Here is a 20083-nt window from a genome sequence, read left to right on the forward strand (position 1 = left end):
CTTGTTGGCCCTTTTGCCTTCACTCTGCGGTCCAGCTCACCCCAAACCATCTCGATTCTGTTCAGGTCTGGTGACTGTGGAGGCCAGGTCATCTGGCGTAGCACCCCATCACTCTCCTTCTTGGTCTAATAGCCCTTACACAACCTGGAGATGTGTTTGGGGTCATTGCCTGTTGAAAAATAAATGATGGTCCAACTAAACGCAAACCGGATGGAATAGCATGCCGCTGCAAGATGCTGTGGTAGCCATGCTGTTTCAGTATGCCTTCAATTTTGAATAAATCCCCAACAGTGTCACCAGCAAAGCACCCCCACACCATCACACCTCCTCCATGCTTCACAGTCGGAACCAGGCATGTAGAGTCCATCCGTTCACCTTTTCTGCGTCGCACAAAGACACGGTGGTTGGAACTAAAGATCTCAAATTTGGACTCATCAGACCAAAGCACAGATTTCCACTGGTCTAATGGCCATTCCTTGTGTTATTTAGCCTAAACAAGTCTCTTCTGCTTGTTGCCTGTCCTTAGCAGTGGTTTCCTAGCAGCTATTTTACCATGAAGGCCTGCTGCACAAAGTCTCCTCTTAACAGTTGTTGAAGAGATGTTTCTGCTGCTAGAACTCAGTGTGGCATTGACCTGGTCTCTAATCTGAGCTGCTGTTAACCTGCGATTTCTGAGGCTGGTGACTCGGATAAACTTATCCTCAGAAGCAGAGGTGACTCTTGGTCTTCCTTTCCTGTGGCAGTCCTCACGTGAGCCAGTTTCTTTGTAGCGCTTGATGGTTTTTGCAACTGCACTTGGGGACACTTTCAAAGTTTGCCCAATTTTTCGCAAAGGTGAACGGATGGACTCTACATGCCTGGTTCCCACCGTGAAGCATGGAGGAGGAGGTGTGATGGTGCTTTTCTGGTGACACTGTTGGGGATTTATTCAAAATTTAAGGCATACTGAACCAGCATGGCTACCACAGCACCTTGCAGCGGCATGCTATTCCATCCGCTTTGCGTTTAGTTGGACCATCATTTATTTTTCAACAGGACAAGGACCCCAAATACACCTCCATGCTGTGTAAGGGCTATTTGACCAAGAAGGAGAGTTATGGGGTGCTACGCCAGATGACCTGGCCTCCACAGTCACCAGACCTCAACCCAATTGAGATGGTTTGGGGTGAGCTGGACCGCAGAGTGAAGGCAAAAGGGCAACAAGTGCTAAGCATCTCTGGGAACTCCTTCAAGATTGTTGGAAGACCATTTCGGGTGACTACCACTTGAAGCTCATCAAGAGAATGCCAAGAGTGTGCAAAGCTGTCATCAAAGCAAAAGGTGGCTACTTTGAAGAACCTAGAATATAAGACATAATTTCAGTTGTTTCATACTTTTTTGTTAAGTATATAATTCCACATGTGTTAATTCATAGTTTTGATGCCTTAAGTGTGAATGTGCAATTTTCATAGTCATGAAAATACAGAAAAAAATTTAAATGAGAAGGTGTGTCCAAACTTTTCGTCTGTACTGTATGTGAGCAATTATATGCGTTTTCCATTGAAATCACAAGGACCCAACTCCTCTGCTTTCCTCACAATGGCCTATTTTACATTGAAAAAATGTATGCGACAGATAATGTCCCTTGGACACTCAGGATCTGGGCCATGATTGCCTATTGTATGGTGCGCTTTTTCAATCTCCAGCTCCTTATCAATAGGATCACCAAGGATATTATTGAATAATGATCGCAGTGTTGGCATAATCACTTGTGCAGATATTATTGCGATTTTCTTCATCATCAACCATATTAAACAGATGGTTTATTTACTGGCTGTGAAGATCCAGTGTTAGTTTCTGAGCATTATGATGGCCTCTAACTTGGACGACATTATCCTCTAATCCCTGTACCTTGTCAGTAAGCTGTGACAGGATAGAAGTGAGGGGACGTATTTCAGTATTGTATTTGGTCTCTCGCCTCTGAATATATTGCTCCATATCTTCTTTAGTAGGGATAGACGCAATCTGATATACAAATAAGTTATGTTGTTCCCCATATCAGAATAACCTGTGGCTGGGGGGGTAAATGTCCCTGTGAAGCAAGCACTGCTCAGTATGGGGACTTTGGTGAGAGTACAGGGAGATTTGTGGAGCTGTTTTCTTGTGAGGTCTACATTAAGAGAGAAGTTGGTGCAAGACTTACAAGCCTGAGCTGTCTGTCATCATGAGGGTTAAGACTGCTTCTTTTTCCATGCTTAGGTGAGGCAGTAATAGCTCCGGAGCAGGAAGATAAGACCTTCCATAAGAAACACGGCATACCAGACATGCTGACGGAGGTGGAGGATCTCAGATTAACCTCTGATCTCTTCTTTCTTTCCCATATCGAAAGTCATGTTTGAGGCTGTAAATTGCTTATAATTCACCCAAGAAAACGGTCTGAAGAGAGTGCTTTCAGTGTGTGCGTTCTCTTGGTGCTATGTCCAGGCCATGTCCTTCCTGTTGATGTACAATACGTCTGAAGGTGGCGTTGATTGGCAGCAGGATTGTGTGATGTAGCAATCTTGTGTGATATAACAGCCTTACGGAAACGCAAGTTGTGACACCAATGGAACGGCGCCAGAACAGTAAGTGCGTATGAGTGTTTTTATTTTAACAAGGTCAAACATGAGGAATGAGAAGGAGTTGTCCTAGTAGTGGACAACCCCTTTATGAAGATACAATTTTCGGTTAAAAATGTAAAAGGCTTCTCCCCTGTGTGACTTCTATGAAGTTTGTTAAGAGTTGATTTCCGTGTAAAACATTTCCCACATTAAGAACATAAAAATGGCTTCTCGTCTGTGTGAGTTCTCTGGTGACTAAGAAGTGATGATTTCTTCACAAAACATTTCCCACATTCTGAACAGGAAAAAGGCTTCTCCACTGTGTGATTTCTCTGGTGTATAACCAAACCTGATTTCCAGCTAAAATACTTCCCACATTCTGAACAGGAAAAAGGCTTCTCCCCTGTGTGATTTCTCTGGTGATTAACCAAATCTGATTTCCAGCTAAAACATTTCCCACATTCTGAACAGCAAAAAGGCTTCTCCCCTGTGTGAGTTCTGTTGTGCTTAACCAAATCTGATTTCCGGCTAAAACATTTCCCACATTTTGAACAGGAAAAAGGCTTCTCCCCTGTGTGAATTCTCTTGTGCTCAACTAAACCTGATTTCCAGCTAAAATATTTTCCACATTCTGAACAGAAAAAAGGCTTCTCCCCTGTGTGAATTCTCTGGTGCTTAACCAAACCTGATTTCTGGCTAAAACATTTTTCACATTCCGAACAGAAAAAAGGCTTCTCCCCTGTGTGAGTCCTCTGGTGATTAACCAGATTTGATTTCTGGTTAAAACATTTCTCACATTCTGAACAGCAAAAAGGCTTCTCTCCTGTGTGAGTTCTCTGATATTTGATTAAACTTGATTTCTCTGTAAAACATTTTTCACTTTCTAAACAAGAAAATGGCTTCTCCTCTGTGTGACTTCTCTGGTGATTAACAAGATCTGATTTCTGGTTAAAAAATTTCCCACACTTGAAACAAGAAAATCTATTCTCTGCTGTGTGAATTTTTTGATGTTTAAGAAAAGACTTTTCGAGGGAAAAACTATTTCCATATTCTGAATGTGAAAATGGCTTCTTTGCTTTAGGAGCAATTTGTTTTTTAATGCTTATTTTGTGACTTTGATTTTCCTTAGTAGTCGGTAATGAATCAGAAGACAGGACGTGTTTCAAAGGATCAGGTGACAGATCTTTGCTGTGAAGGGATGATGGGATATCTGGGTTAATGGCATTCACTTCAATTGTATCCTGTGGGATCCCAAGATCATCAGATTTAAAAATTGAAGATGTCAGCTGTTCCTCTGATCTCCTGGTACAGTCATCTGCCAAGAAGAAAACCAATTATTATTTATGAATAACATATCCTTAAAATTTATATTGTTGAATATTTTTACTTAAACTCTCCGTAAAAATGTACTTTATGTAAAAGTATCATTATTTACCAAGAAAACATCACAGAAAAAAATCAGCCTTACCAACACCAAATCAGATAACAAATGCATTAGCATTTTAGTGTTGGTTGGGTGTACTGGGGTGTCTGTCCATGTGAGGTGCACTTATATAGTGCTGGGCAGCCCTCCTGATGTAATAGTATGGGCATCATTAGGCTAAGCCAGACACTGTGCATCAAACCTACATGTGTGACTGGCGTCCTATGCAAGCTTCTTCTGTGTGCATCTTTAATACTAGGCAACCACCCCCTCCATGAATTGGTATGATTGTGAGTGGTTGCTCCATAAGTATTTTGCACCTGCGCAGCCCCCACCTTTATCATGGGGGTCTGCGGCATCCTGCTAGTGCATTTGTTATATGATTTGGTGTTGGTAAGGCTGTATTTTTTTCTGTGATTTTTTTTAAATTTTGCCCTATGTTAGCCGTCATTATTCATCAAGACAATGACAGTTCACAGTCTAATAGAAAACCTCATAGGATGAACCAGTGGATCGTAGTGTCCAACTGTTTGTTAATTCTGCCTCCCAAATATGGAATAAAAAGCCACCAAACAATGTTATGTAGGTGAAAATAATATCAATAAAAATTTCTACTCATCTCACAAAAAACAAGTCCCCACTCAGGTCCATCATCTGTCAATGGAAAAACAGAGGTTTCCACATTATTAGTGGCTCAAAGGCTTTTGAAAAGCAACATGGCTTCCATAAACCAATCCAGCAATATCTGATCTCCCAAAGTCAGATCTCCCCCTCTCTTCAGAGCCTTGCAGTGCGCCCAAACCACATTTAGCCTCCATGTATTCGGCATTACTATAATGAGAAGACCCCACTTAATTGATGGTGTGTGTCTCCTGGAGCACAATCTGGGCACTATGTGTTGGGTAATAAAAGTATATATTTGTAATTTTCAATCTCCAACATCCACTGCGTGCTAATATCCGGAAGTGACTGTGGAGTCAAAATAGTCACTGCTCCTATAGATTAATTCACTGAGGGTTATAATTTCCAAAATGGAGTCACTTTATGGGGATTTCTACTGCTCTGGTTTTCTGCAATTTGGTCACATTAGGGCTTCTGTAAATGGTGTGTCCCATCTCCTCTGGGATCTGCTCCTGGGATGTCTGCTTCTGTCACCAGGAGCCGCCTTATTCATTCTGCAGGCGGCGCTGGTGATGGAGGAGACGTCAGAACCAGAAGCTCTGGGCGGCGCAGTCTCTGTCCACCACTAAGATTAGGGTGCCTGGGACCAGTAGTACCATCCAATCTGGCAGTATGGGTGTGTGTGCTGTCCAGCTGGAGTAATCTGCTCCCTGCTTCAGCCAACTGGAAAGCACCACACCCTACTAAAGCTGGAAGCATATTGCTGGAAGCTGCCAGATACAGCCTTGTCCTCCTCTGGTTCAGTCCTCTGTGCTCAGCTCCCGGCTTGTGTATTTGTTTCCTGTTGTGACCTCGGCCCGTTTACTGACTACTCTTGTGTGATTTTGTATTTTCTCTGACCTCCTGGTTCTGACCCGGCTATCTGACTATTGTTCTTGCCATCTCACACCACAGAACATTAGGTAACACTGTGGCCCAAGCTTAGGGGGTCTCTGTCTAAGTCCAAATCCATGTAGAGGGGTTAAAGGATGATGAGCAAGGCAAACCCTGGTATCTGGAAAATGGAGTAGATAGCGCCAAGCCTGTTTGTGGTAGCCATCTTTTGAGGTCCCAGGTGACTATGAGCAGTGCCCCCAATACATTGTGTCCGCACACTATCCCAGCAAAATCTGCATTCAAATAGCTAAATGGCGCTCCTTCCCTTCTTAACCTGCCATGTGCCCAGACAGTAGTGTACAACCGTATATGGGGTATTGTCAGATTCAAGAGAAGTTAGAATATTATTTGTAAGGTCCATTTGTTTCCTATTATCCTTTGTGAAGAATTCCAAAATTATCACCATATAAAGTGACACACGTCAGATTTGAAAAATGGGCCCAGATAGGAACACAAAACTGGCTGCAGGAAGGGGTTAAATCAGAGTATTTTGGGCACTAACTACTGTACTCAAAAACTGTGACTATAGACAAGAACACATCTACTGAAATGATCAAACTCAACAGTCTCCATCAGTAAGTAGTGAGTAACTAGTCGTGAAACCTCTCTGGGGAAATTGGAGTATGGGGCTCGGGGGCTCTTAGTAATCTAAACTATCGTAAGGGATAATATTTTCTGTCAGATGAGTTTCAAGAAGAAATATTAGATTTTCAAAGAGAACTTTTCATAATAGTGCAGAGCTGAGGTGTCTTAAATTTAGCTTAGAGAGATATCATGGCACAGGTGTAATGTTTGCTTTTGTTTAGTTTATCACAATCTGGTTTGAAGTTAGTCGGTTTTAAAAGAAATTGAAAAGTCACGATAAAGGGAAACTGTTGTTATTGTACAGAAATTCACACTTGGCCCTCACTGCAAATTTAATGTTGTAGATCATAAAAGTGAAGTTTGGCCAGAAAGACTAGACCTGGTCTTGTAGGGACCATATGAGGACATTCAGCAGCACAGAAGGGAGAGAAGGTAGATTCATCCAATAAGATATCAGGGATCTAGGAAGCCAACACCATCATTACCATCCGCTTTCTCTTACAGTCGCATCATAATATTTTTCTTCAAGTGATTTTCTGGCTTTGTGGTTTACAGATTTGGGCAGGTAACGTCTCCTAATCACAGGGGGTAGGTGGATCCTCCAGGTTGTAAGTTCTATGGAAAAGGGTTTCAATGCCCAAAATCATTTCAACAGTTTTGGGTGGAGGAGAATGTTGTGGTTTAGAGGCAAAATGGTGATCACACGATTGTGATACGGCCGGACTCTACCACTGATAAAGCAGCCACAGCCGGTGACTGAGAAGAATCTGTGACTTCTCTGCATTTAGTGGTCACTACTCACCTGGGTGGTCATATGTAGGAATCTCCTCTTTACACCGCTCATCACCCCTCACATATGCCTCTATAGTATTAATATAGGTCAGATCTTCACCCTGAAACAAATATTGTAAAAGTCACAAACAGATGAGAAGTCACATCTATGATCGGCTGTAATCCTGCCATCTCCACCGTTCTCATTACACAAATAGAAAACACAAAATACTGGTGGATAAAACAAGACTGAGCACAAGACCTTCACAGCCGTCTACACATCATAGGGGAGATCTCATGATAGCTTCTCTCCATCTACCTGATGATCCTGAGGAACACTGGGATCTTCTTGTTTGCAGTCCAGTGGAAGAAGAGGACGTGGACATCTCTCTGGTGTTGTCCTCTTACTGGATAGATCTGGAGGAAACACATAAGGGACTGAATTCATTCTTTACATACAGATAATTATAGGTCGTGTGTATTTAGTCCTGTCTATTACCTGGTGATGTGAGGGGCTGAGGAACCTCCATCATGACGTCTTTGTACAAATCTTTGTGTCCTTCTAAATACTCCCACTCTTCCATGGAGAAATAGACAGTGACATCCTGACATCTTATAGGAACCTGACACATACAATGATACCGTCATCCCCCCGATCCCTCCATAGCGTTACTGTATAATATCCCAGCATTCCCAGCAGTGTCACCTCTCCAGTTAGCAGCTCAATCATCTTGTAGGTGAGTTCTAGGATCTTCTGGTCATTGATGTCCTCATGTATCAGGGGGTGAGGTGGAAGCTCCGTGATTGGGCTCAGGGGTCTTCCCCATCCCTCAGACACATGGACCTGACAGCGCTCACTAGAGGTCTTCTTCACTATTGTGTAATCCTGGTTATGGAGAGACACATTAATAAATCTCACTACAGACATTTCCAGAGTACTCACCTCTCCAGTTCTGTCCATCTGTTATTCCCATAGATAAGAATGATGTAATGTGACGTCATCAGAATCTCTCACCTCTCCAGTAAGCCGGAAGAGGATCTCTAGGGTGAGGTGTAATATTCTCTCTGCCATCTTGTCTCTATCCATATCCATCTTTGATGATTCCATAAGGAAAATTCTCTTTAATAGATCTTCACTGAGAGGATCTGATATTGTAGGGACTTAAATGAGAAGATGATGAGCCGATGTAACATCATAAAAATCCTGTGTAATAATACAATTACTGGAGATAATAAAGGGAAACATATGAGATTTATTATTTTACAGTATTTCGTTTTCTTCTTTACATCTAGTAATAAAACCTATATATTTTAGGCCACAGACAACAAGCAGTTTCTTCCTTGGAGTCTGCAGCTGAACACGTTTCTCATAGACTCATCTTCCATAAAGCTAATTCTCGTCTCATTTACCGACACTGGAATCGGCATTAGCAATACTGCAGGAGATATTCATTATACATGACATGAGAAATAATTACTTCATGAGGAGGACAACATCTTCATCTTCTACTATGGCTTTAGAAACATATTTAGCCAGAGTCCGTCACTGACTACATCTCCACCGGTCGTCTATATGAATGTATCCCATCTTCCCTGGACTGTAATCTTCTATCACATTAGATCTCATGTTTGATTCACACACAGAAGTTTGAGGCTTTGACACATGGTAAAGTTTTTAATATTATACAGAGTAGGACTATCCCGAATGGGTTCACCTTGCCATGGTGGGATAGCTTTCATGCTATTTTTGATCAAAAACAGACCGCCGGGGAGAGCCGCCTGAAAAATGCTTGCGTTTCCCATAGACTTACATTGGGCTCGTTGCTTGGGTCGAGCACCCGAGTATTCCAATGTGCTCAACCCGAGCATGGAGCACCCGAGCATTTTAGTGCTCGCCCATCACTAGTTCTGAGTTTAAATCCCTGGTGCAGAAAAAATAAACTTTTGTTTTTTAAATGATGTTGGCGAGCACACAAATTTCACTGATGCTTGGCTTTGATATCTGACGACTTTTCTCATACATCAGAATAAGAATCACAATTACTTTTAGACCCCCTGAGTATTATCATGGTTAATCTCATAAGCCAAGAAAAACCTGTAGGGACACTGAACTTTTTATTATTAATTATATTATTATTATTATTATTACTACTATTATCCTTTCAAACCAAAACTATGTGACACAGATGCCTTACCATTAAGCTGTAGGTTCATTATTTGATTATTTAGGTAGTGATATATAATAATAATTACATAGCAAAAGTAAATTGGGAGTTTGCAGCCAGTTCTTGGGTGGATGGAAAGAAAAATTGACAATAAAGAAATGTTATTATTAGACCCCTTTAAGAAATTATGCAAATGAACAGTCACTTGGAAATAGATATGTAGCAAATTAATGCCTCCCAATTTACTTTGGCTATGTAATTTACCATGCAAATAGACAGCTTGTCTGAAACTCTTAACACGTCAGGATGACAATCAAAATGTCAGATATTAAAAAGTAAAACACCCCTGTAGTTTGTGTGCTAAATAGGGATAGTTAAAAAAAAACTAATAATAATAAAAATAATATTTCTATTGGGATTTGAACTGTGACACTTTAGTTTCAGAGGCTGATGCCTTACCATTGAGCTATCCAGGCAAGTGATAGTGACTGGCAGCTTTTCAACCATGAAACTACTCAGGGTGACTAAAAGTCATTGTGATTCTGATGTTTGAAGAAAGTCACACATCAGACTCACACATCAAAATCAAACATCATTTGAATCTGTCTTGCTAGCAGTCTGTGCATAAGTCCCAATGAGTTTCAATCAGATTTGCACTGAAAATCATATAACTAAATGGAACTCCTAGGTTTCTTCAACTGAGTTAATAGCTCAGTGGTTAGTGCACAGAATTTTAGGTTCAAGTCCCATCAGCGAACAGTGACTTTTTTTATTATTATTATTACAGTTGTAAAAGTCACTTATCAAAGTCACTTGTGAGAAACATTTGTCAGACAGGGTATTTAGCCTCAAACTGACATCATTATGATGTTTGATTTTGATATCTGATCATGTCCTAAAATGGACACTGTACTCCTGTGACTGTGTTAACCCCTCTAGTTGCTGGATGCTTCTGGAGCACAACACTTCCTGTCTCATGTGCTTGTGTTACTGCTAATAGTTGCTGAATGCTTTTAAAGCAACAGCACTACTTCTGCATGTCACACTCTGCAACAGCACTAATTCTGGATGTCACAATGGGCATTGCAGAAAATGACCTTGGTGGATAACGTTCAGGCCTTCCTAACGGTGTTTGAAAGGGTCGCTGAGAGGGAGAAACTTATGCCAGAGCAGTGGGCTGAGGTATTGGCACCATACTTGACGGGAGAGCCCCAGAAGGTGTACTATGATTTAGCTTTGCAGGACGCCAAAGGGTATGGCAAGCTAAAAACTGAGATTCTCGCCCACTTGGGGGTGACAATGACTATCAGGGAGCAGTGGGTTCACCGCTGGGGTAATCATCGGGACAAACCACCTCGCTTCCAAATGTTTGACCTGTTGCACCTGGTCCAGAAGTTGCTGGTACCGGATTCCCCTACACCTGCGCAGATGGTAGAGCGGGTGGTGATGGACCGGTTTGTGCACTCCCTGCCAAGGCCCATACAGACTTGGGTTGCCCAGGGTGATCCTTGGAATGCGGATGACCTGGTTGGACTGGTCGAGAGATACCAGGGGGTTGAAGGTTCCTTGGGAAGGCAGCCCACTCCATACTGGGGTTCCCAACAGGGGGTTGAGACTGAAAAGGGGGTGGGCCATTCAGGGTCCAAAGGGGTGGGGGAGGTGGAGCCTAAGGTCCCTACAGGTGATGTTGTTTACTGGAGGTGCCACGGCCCAGGCCATATAGCCGCCCGTTGTCCGCTGAGCCGATGGACTGCAGCATAGGACGCCATTGTTCATATTATGCTTATCCGACCTGCAGTGTGAAGTGTCAACCCAGCGAGGGGCCACAAGCATGTACTGTGAAGGTGAACGGACAGGAGGTAACAGCACTGCTAGAATAAGGGAGTCTGGTGACTCTTATGATGGCCACCCTTCCTCTTCAAATGATCCCAGGGAAAAAAAGTTGGCGTTCGGTGCATTCATGGTGATGCTAAGGACTACCCCATGGCCAGAGTAGACATTGAAATGGCTCACAGTACTGAGTCCCACGAGGTCGGCGTCGTTCAGGACTTGTTGCACCCTTTTACTATAGGCTGGGACTTGTGTTTATTTCGGGATGTGTCGGGGAAGAGTTCCAGGTTCGCTGGCTCAGATAAGAAACCAGTTAACCCTGAGGAGGTATCACCACACCCAGAGTCAGACAGGTTTCCCTTTTGTGTCTGCCATTCCGGAGTTAGGGGTGACCAGCGAGAATTTTGGGTTTGCCCAACATAGGGACCTAACTCTGAAGGAAGCCTTTAATAATGTCACTGTTATAAATGGGGTTACACAGGAGCTGGGGGCTGACACAAGATTTCCCCATTTTATGATGAGTGGGGAGTCGTTGTACCGGGTCAAGAAAGTGAGGGAGGAGCGAGTGGAGCAGTTAATAGTGCCGGGCCCCTATAGACAGAAGGTGTTGGACATGGCCCATTGACATGTCTTGGGGGGATATCTGGGAGTGGAAAAAACGCAGGAACAGATTGTGCAGAGGTTCTATTGGCCCGGATGTAAGTATTGCAAGTCTTGCCCTACACGCCAGTTAACTGCCCCCACCTCTCACTTTCGAAGTCGCCTTGTGCCTTTGCCCATTATTGTAGAGCATTCAAGAGGATTGCTATGGAAATTGGTTGGTCCCCTGATTGAATCTGCTCGTGGGCAACATCAGTATACACTGCTCAAAAAAATAAACGGAACACTCAAATAACACATCCTAGATCTGAATTAATGAAATATTCTCATTGAATACTTTGTTCTGTACAAAGTTGAATGTGCTGACAACAAAATCACACAAAAATCATCAATGAAATCAAATTTATTAACCAATGGGGGCCTGGATTTGGAGCCACCCCCAAAATTAAAGTGGAAAAACACACTACAGGCTGCTCCAACTTTGATGTAATGTCCTTAAAACAAGTCAAAATGAGGCTCAGTATTGTGTGTGGCCTCTACGTGCCTGTATGACCTCCCTACAATGCCTGGGCATGCTCCTGATGAGGTTGCAGATGGTCTCCTGTGGGATCTTCTTCAGGATGGCACTTCAATGCGAGCTGTGGCAAAAAGGTTTGCTGTGTCTGTCAGCGTAGTGTCCAGAGGCTGGAGGCGCTACCAGGAGACAGGCCAGTACACCAGGAGACGTGAAGGGGGCTGTAGGAGAGCAACAACCCAGCAGCAGGACCGCTACCTCCTCCTTTGTGCAAGGATGAACAGGAGGAGCACTGCCAGAGCCCTGCAAAATGACCTCCAGCAAGCCACAAATGTGCATGTGTCTGCACAAACGGTTAGAAACCGACTCCATGAGGGTGGTATGAGGGCCCGACATCCACAGATGGGGGTTGTGCTCACAGCCCAACACCGTGCAGGACGTTTGGCATTTGCCAAAGAACACCAGGATTGGTAAAGTCGCCACTGGCGCCCTGTGCTCTTTTCAGATGAAAGCAGGTTCACGCTGAGCACATGTGACAGATGTGACAGAGTCTGGAGATGCAGTGGAGAGCGATCTGCAGCCTGCAACATCCTTCAGCATGACTGGTTTGGCAGTGGGTCAGTAATGGTGTGGGGTGGCATTTCTTTGGAGGGCCGCACAGCCGTCCATGTGCTCGCCAGAGGTCGCCTGACTGCCATTAGGTACCGAGATGAGATCCTCAGACCCCTTGTGAGACCATATGCTGGTGCGGTTGGCTCCGGGTTCCTCCTAATGCAGGACAATGCCAGACCTCATGTGGCTGGAGTGTGTCAGCAGTTCCTGCAAGATGAAGGCATTGAAGCTATGGACTGGCCTGCCTGTTCCCCAGACCTGAATCCGATTGAGCACATCTGGGACATCATGTCTCGCTCCATCCACCGTCACATTGCACCACAGACTGTCCAGGAGTTGGCGGATGCTTTAGTCCAGGTCTGGGAGGAGATCCCACAGGAGACCATCCGCCGCCTCATCAGGAGCATGCCCAGGAATTGTAGGGAGGTCAAACAGGCACGTGGAGGCCACACACAATACTGAGCCTCATTTTGACTTGTTTTAAGGACATTACATCAAAGTTGGATCAGCCTGTAGTGTGTTTTTCCACTTTAATTTTGGGGGTGACTCCAAATCCAGGCCTCCATTGGTTAATACATTTGATTTCCATTGATGATTTTTGTGTGATTTTGTTGTCAGCACATTCAACTTTGTACAGAACAAAGTATTCAATGAGAATATTTCATTCATTCAGATCTAGGATGTGTTATTTGAGTGTTCCCTTTATTTCTTTGAGCAGTGTATATTGGTTATCCTGGACTATGCCACACGCTTTCCTGAAGCGATTCCATTGAGAGACTCCATCGCAAAGAGTATAGCCTGCGAGTTAGTCCATAGTTTTTCCCCCGAACAGGCTCACCAAAGGGAGATACTCACCGACCAGGGAACTCCCTTTATGAGTAAGGTGATGAGGGAGTTATGCAAAGTCCTGCAATTCTCCCAGGTGAGGACTTCAGTATACCATCCTAAGACAGATGGCATTGTCGAAAGGTTTAACAAGACTCTGAAGAGTATGCTGAGAAAGGCCATAGAAAGGGCCGCAGAGACGGGGATTGTCTCCTACCGTATCTCTTGTTCTCCATCCGAGAGGTTCCACAGGTCTCTACAGGGTTCTCGCCATTAAAACTCCTGTATGGTTGACATCCGCGGGGTCTCCTGGATGTTGCAAAGGAAACCTAGGAAGCGGAGGTGTCGCCCCACAGGAGCGTTATCGAGCACGTCGCTCTGATGCAGGAGAGGATTGCGAAGGTGATGCCCATTATGAAAGAACATCTCCTCCAGGCACAAGAAGCTCATGCCAGAGTCTACAACTGGTCAGCCAGAGTGATCCAATTCAATCCAGGAGACCGAGTGCTCGTGCTAATTCCTACGGTGTGGGAGTAGATCCCACAGCACCCTCAGGTCCGGGTCGACCACAAGTACATACTAGTGTTTTCTGAGGATATTAAAGATACGGTCACTGTGATTGTGACAAGTTTCTATTACTTGTGTTATTCCATATTTTTCTTGGTCTCTCGGTTAGGCATGGAGGAGTGTCTGTCTCTCCTGTTTTTCTGCAAACAATCGTGCGGAATCCAAAATAAACAGTGGGTACCTTATTCATTGAATCTGGTGTTCATGTCTATTGCCTGTATATTAACATCTGTGACATTAGAGCAGTTTCTACTCAACTGTAAAAATTGGCCCCATGGATATTGCTTGTTTTTTTTTTTTAGTAATTTAATAGTTTATTAGTGCTCATAGGTTAATGGTAGATGAGTGGTCCTAGGGTCCCATCCCGTACTTTCTTGATTGGTACATCCAGGAAAGGCAACTGGTAATAATTAAACTCTGATATAAATCTAAGTCCCACTCTATGGGTATTGAGTTCCCTGACAAATTCAAGAAATTGCTCACTCGTCTCTGACCAGATGATAAAAATGTTGTCAATATATCTATATAATACCCCAATATATGAATGCCACCACTTATGATCATCCCTGAATATTGTGGTTTCCTCCTATGAGCCCAGGAATAGGTTAGCATACGAGGGGGCACAGGGGCTCCCCATCGCAGTACCCCTGAACTGGTGGAAGTACTTCCTGTCAAAAAGAAATATGTTGGGAGTAAGTGTGAGTTTTAGAAGATCCTCCATGAAGTCATTATGTCTACTACACTCTATTGATCTTGATTTCAAGAAACGACTTACTCCTCTGATACCGTCCTCATGCGGTATATTACTGTACAAAGCCTCGATATCAAGTAAGGCCTGCTCCATTACATGCATGTATACATGCTCGAGGGTCTACATGTAGGGGAGCAGGCAAAGGGAAAACCAACTCCAGAGGGATTATTCCAACTGCAGGACCTCAGGACTTATTCCAACTGCAGGACCTCAGGCGGGACTGTGGAAATATTATACTGTGTGTAGGGGGATGGTGGTAGTGTAGGAACAGAATATACAACTGTTTATATGGAATGTGTTCATTCCCTTGTAATCCTGATATATTTCATGTTCATCCCATGTGCAAGATACACAAGAAATCCATAATATCTCTCCATATGTTTGGACCTGTAAGTTTTTATGTTCATTCTTTTTAGTACATCCCTGAACATTAAACTGTGTGGGGGGCATCATACATCCTGCATAAAGGGCATAATGGGGGCATTACACTGTGTGGGGGCATCAAACATACTGCATAAGGGGCATAATGGGGGCATTACAATGTGTGGGGGCATCAAACATACTGCATAAGGGGCATAATGGGGGCATTACACTGTGTGGGGGCATCATACATACTGCATAAGGGGCATAATGGGGGCATTACACTGTGTGGGGGCATCATACATCCTGCATAAGGGGCATTACACTGTGTGGGGGGCATCATACATACTGCATAAGGGGCATAATGGGGGCATTACACTGTGTGGGGGCATCATACATACTGCATAAGGGGCATAATGGGGCATTACACTGTGTGGGGGCATCAAACATACTGCATAAGGGGTATTATGGGGGCATTACACTGTGTGGGGGCATCATACATACTGCATAAGGGGCATAATGGGGGCATCATACATCCTGTATAAGGGGCATAATGGGGGCATTACACTGTATGAGGGCATCATACATACTGCGTAAGGGGCATAATGGGGGCATTACACTGTGTGGGGGCATCATACATACTACATAAGGGGCATAATGGGGGCATTACACTGTGTGGGGCATCATACATCCTGCATAAGGGGCATAATGGGGGCATTACACTGTGTGGGGGCATCATACATCCTGCATAAGGGGCATAATGGGGGAATTACACTGTGTGGGGGCATCATACATCCTGCATAAGGGGCATAATGGGGGCATTACACTGTGGGGCATCATACATCCTGTATAAGGGGCATAATGGGGGCATTACACTGTGTGGGGATATTCATACTGCATAAGGGGCATAATGGGGGCATTACACTGTGTGGGGGCATCATACATCCTGCATAAAGGGCATAATGGGGGTATTACACTGTGTGGGGGCATCATACATACTACATAAGGGGCATAATGGGGGCATTACACTGTGTGGGGGTATCATACATACTACATAAGGGGCATAATGGGGGCATTACACTGTGGGGGGCAACATACATCCTGCATAAGGGGCATAATGGGGGCATTAACTGTGGGGGCATCATACATACTGCATAAGGGGCATAATGGGGGCATTACACTGTGGGGCCAGTAAAGGGGTCCTGTACTATGAGAACAATACGTTTCCTCCCTTCCTGTCTCCATAGTTGGGTCGTATGTATCTATTACAGGAAACAGAACAAAAACCTTATGATTCTTATAAAGACCCTAAAAGAGTCAACGTGCTGAAGGGGTTAATGCCCCCTGCGCCCAGTAATGGGGTCTCCACATACCTCCACCTGCAGAGCCGCCACCACATATATGGCTGCTCTGTGCGCACAGGACCTGTGATGAGGTCACAGGAGGGGAGGAGTCAGGGGTCACATGATCAGGGGCCTCAGTGGATGCAGGACTCTGCTGTGCTGGTTGTCATGGTGCTGGATGAGCTGAAGTTTATGTGTGGGGTCAGGAGGGGTTTACAGTGTGGATGTAGCAGAGCCGCGCGTGTACGAGGTGTACGGAGCAGAGCCGCGTGTGTACGAGGTGTACGGAGCGGAGCCGCGTGTGTACGAGGTGTACGGAGCAGAGCCGCGTGTGTACGAGGTGTACGGAGCAGAGCCGCGTGTGTACGAGGCGTACGGAGCAGAGCCGCGTGTGTACGAGGCGTACGGAGCAGAGCCGCGCGTGTACGAGGTGTACGGAGCGGAGCCGCGTGTGTACGAGGTGTACGGAGCGGAGCCGTGTGTGTACGAGGTGTACGGAGCGGAGCCGCGTGTGTACGAGGTGTACGGAGCAGAGCCGCGTGTGTACGAGGTGTACGGAGCAGAGCCGCGCGTGTACGAGGTGTACGGAGCAGAGCCGCAAGTGTACGAGGTGTACGGAGCAGAGCCGCGCGTGTACGAGGTGTACGGAGCAGAGCCGCGCGTGTACGAGGTGTACGGAGCAGAGCCGCGCGTGTACGAGGTGTACGGAGCAGAGCCGCGCGTGTACGAGGTGTACGGAGCAGAGCCGCGCGTGTACGAGGTGTACGGAGCAGAGCCGCGCGTGTACGAGGTGTACGGAGCAGAGCCGCGCGTGTACGAGGCGTACGGAGCGGAGCCGCGCGTGTACGAGGCGTACGGAGCGGAGCCGCGCGTGTACGAGGCGTACGGAGCGGAGCCGCGCGTGTACGAGGCGTACGGAGCGGAGCCGCGCGTGTACGAGGCGTACGGAGCGGAGCCGCGCGTGTACGGAGCGGAGCCGCGCGTGTACGAGGTGTACGGAGCGGAGCCGCGCGTGTACGAGGTGTACGGAGCAGAGCCGCGCGTGTACGAGGTGTACGGAGCAGAGCCGCGCGTGTACGAGGTGTACGGAGCGGAGCCGCGCGTGTACGAGGTGTACGGAGCGGAGCCGCGCGTGTACGAGGTGTACGGAGCGGAGCCGCGCGTGTACGAGGCGTACGGAGCGGAGCCGCGCGTGTACGAGGCGTACGGAGCGGAGCCGCGCGTGTACGAGGCGTACGGAGCGGAGCCGCGCGTGTACGAGGCGTACGGAGCGGAGCCGCGCGTGTACGAGGCGTACGGAGCGGAGCCGCGCGTGTACGAGGCGTACGGAGCGGAGCCGCGCGTGTACGAGGCGTACGGAGCGGAGCCGCGCGTGTACGAGGCGTACGGAGCGGAGCCGCGCGTGTACGAGGCGTACGGAGCGGAGCCGCGCGTGTACGAGGCGTACGGAGCGGAGCCGCGCGTGTACGAGGCGTACGGAGCGGAGCCGCGCGTGTACGAGGCGCACGGAGCGGAGCCGCGCGTGTACGAGGCGCACGGAGCGGAGCCGCGCGTGTACGAAGCGCACGGAGCGGAGCCGCGCGTGTACGAGGCGCACGGAGCGGAGCCGCGCGTGTACGAGGCGTACGGAGCGGAGCCGCGCGTGTACGAGGCGTACGGAGCGGAGCTGCGCGTGTACGAGGCGTACGGAGCAGAGCCGCGCGTGTACGAGGCGTACGGAGCAGAGCCGCGCGTGTACGAGGCGTACGGAGCAGAGCCGCGCGTGTACGAGGCGTACGGAGCAGAGCCGCGTGTACGAGGTGTACAGAGCAGAGCCGTGTGTACGGAGCAGAGCCGCGTGTGTACGAGGTGTACGGAGCGGAGCCGCGTGTGTACGAGGTGTAGGGAGCAGAGCCGCGTGTGTACGAGGTGTAGGGAGCAGAGCCGCGTGTGTACGAGGTGTACGGAGCGGAGCCGCGTGTGTACGAGGTGTACGGAGCGGAGCCGCGTGTGTACGAGGTGTACGGAGCGGAGCCGCGTGTGTACGAGGTGTACGGAGCGGAGCCGCGTGTGTACGAGGTGTACGGAGCGGAGCCGCGTGTGTACGAGGTGTACGGAGCGGAGCCGCGTGTGTACGAGGTGTACGGAGCGGAGCCGCGTGTGTACGAGGTGTACGGAGCGGAGCCGCGTGTGTACGAGGTGTACGGAGCGGAGCCGCGTGTGTACGAGGTGTACGGAGCGGAGCCGCGTGTGTACGAGGTGTACGGAGCGGAGCCGCGTGTGTACGAGGTGTACGGAGCAGAGCCGCGTGTGTACGAGATGTACGGAGCGGAGCCACGCGTGTACTAGGTGTACGGAGCAGAGCCGCGCGTGTACGAGGTGTACGGAGCGGAGCCGCGCGTGTACGAGCTGTACGGAGCGGAGCCGCGCGTGTACGAGCTGTACGGAGCGGAGCCGCGCGTGTACGAGCTGTACGGAGCGGAGCCGCGCGTGTATGAGCTGTACGGAGCGGAGCCGCGCGTGTACGTGGCGTACGGAGCGGAGCCGTGTGTACGAGGCGTGTGGAGCGGACCCGCGTTTAAGAGGTGTATGGAGCGGAGCCGCGTGTGTACGAGGTGTACGGAGCAGAGCCGTGTGTACGGAGCAGAGCCGCGTGTGTACGAGGTGTACGGAGCGAAGCCGCGTGTGTACGAGGTGTACGGAGCGGAGCCGCGTGTGTACGAGGTGTGCGGAGCGGAGCCGCGTGTGTACGAGGTGTACGGAGCGGAGCCGCGTGTGTACGAGGTGTACGGAGCGGAGCCGCGTGTGTACGAGGTGTACGGAGCGGAGCCGCGTGTGTACGAGGTGTACGGAGCGGAGCCGCGTGTGTACGAGGTGTACGGAGCGGTGCCGCGTGTGTACGAGGTGTACGGAGCGGAGCCGCGCGTGTACGAGGTGTACGGAGCGGAGCCGCGCGTGTACGAGGAGTACGGAGCGGAGCCGCGCGTGCACGAGGCGTACGGAGCGGAGCCGCGCGTGCACGAGGCGTACGGAGCGGAGCCGCGCGTGCACGAGACGTACGGAGCGGAGCCGCGCGTGCACGAGGCGTACGGAGCGGAGCCGCGCGTGCACGAGGCGTACGGAGCGGAGCCGCGCGTGCACGAGGCGTACGGAGCGGAGCCGCGCGTGCACGAGGCGTACGGAGCGGAGCCGCGAGTGCACGAGGCGTACGGAGCGGAGCCGCGCGTGTACGAGGCGTACGGAGCGGAGCCGCGCGTGTATGAGGCGTACGGAGCGGAGCCGCGCGTGTACGAGGCGTACGGAGCGGAGCCGCGAGTGTACGAGCTGTACGGAGCGGAGCCGCGCCTGTACGAGCTGTACGGAGCGGAGCCGCGCGTGTACGAGGCGTACGGAGCGGAGCCGTGTGTACGTGGCGTGTGGAGCGGACCCGCGTGTAAGAGGTGTATGGAGCGGAGCCGCGTGTGTACGGAGCAGAGCCGCGTGTGTACGAGGTGTACGGAGCGGAGCCGCGTGTGTACGAGGTGTACGGAGCAGAGCCGCGTGTGTACGAAGTGTACGGAGCGGAGCCGCGTGTGTACGAGGTGTACGGAGCGGAGCCGCGTGTGTACGAGGTGTACGGAGC

General features: G+C 48.3%; 2 protein-coding genes across 2 annotated transcripts in view; one reads left to right on the forward strand and one right to left on the reverse strand.

The window, feature by feature from the left end:
* LOC141178587 (uncharacterized) overlaps positions 1-20083 on the forward strand; it is a 648943-nt gene that overhangs the window by 492566 nt on the left and 136294 nt on the right. The window lies entirely within an intron of this gene.
* LOC141178586 (uncharacterized) lies at positions 1513-16579 on the reverse strand. Its single transcript, XM_073660464.1, has 7 exons — positions 16513-16579; positions 7931-8076; positions 7622-7801; positions 7415-7538; positions 7235-7332; positions 6947-7037; positions 1513-3894 (listed from the first exon to the last, which is right to left on the reverse strand). Exons 2-7 carry the CDS (start codon positions 8021-8023, stop codon positions 2789-2791), a joined length of 1692 nt encoding a protein of 563 aa, XP_073516565.1. The 5' UTR covers positions 8024-8076; positions 16513-16579; the 3' UTR covers positions 1513-2788.

Source organism: Phyllobates terribilis, unplaced genomic scaffold, assembly GCF_046119375.1.
Source record: "Phyllobates terribilis strain yellow unplaced genomic scaffold, ASM4611937v1 Scaffold_29__1_contigs__length_15306474, whole genome shotgun sequence".
Lineage (NCBI taxonomy): Eukaryota > Metazoa > Chordata > Amphibia > Anura > Dendrobatidae > Phyllobates > Phyllobates terribilis.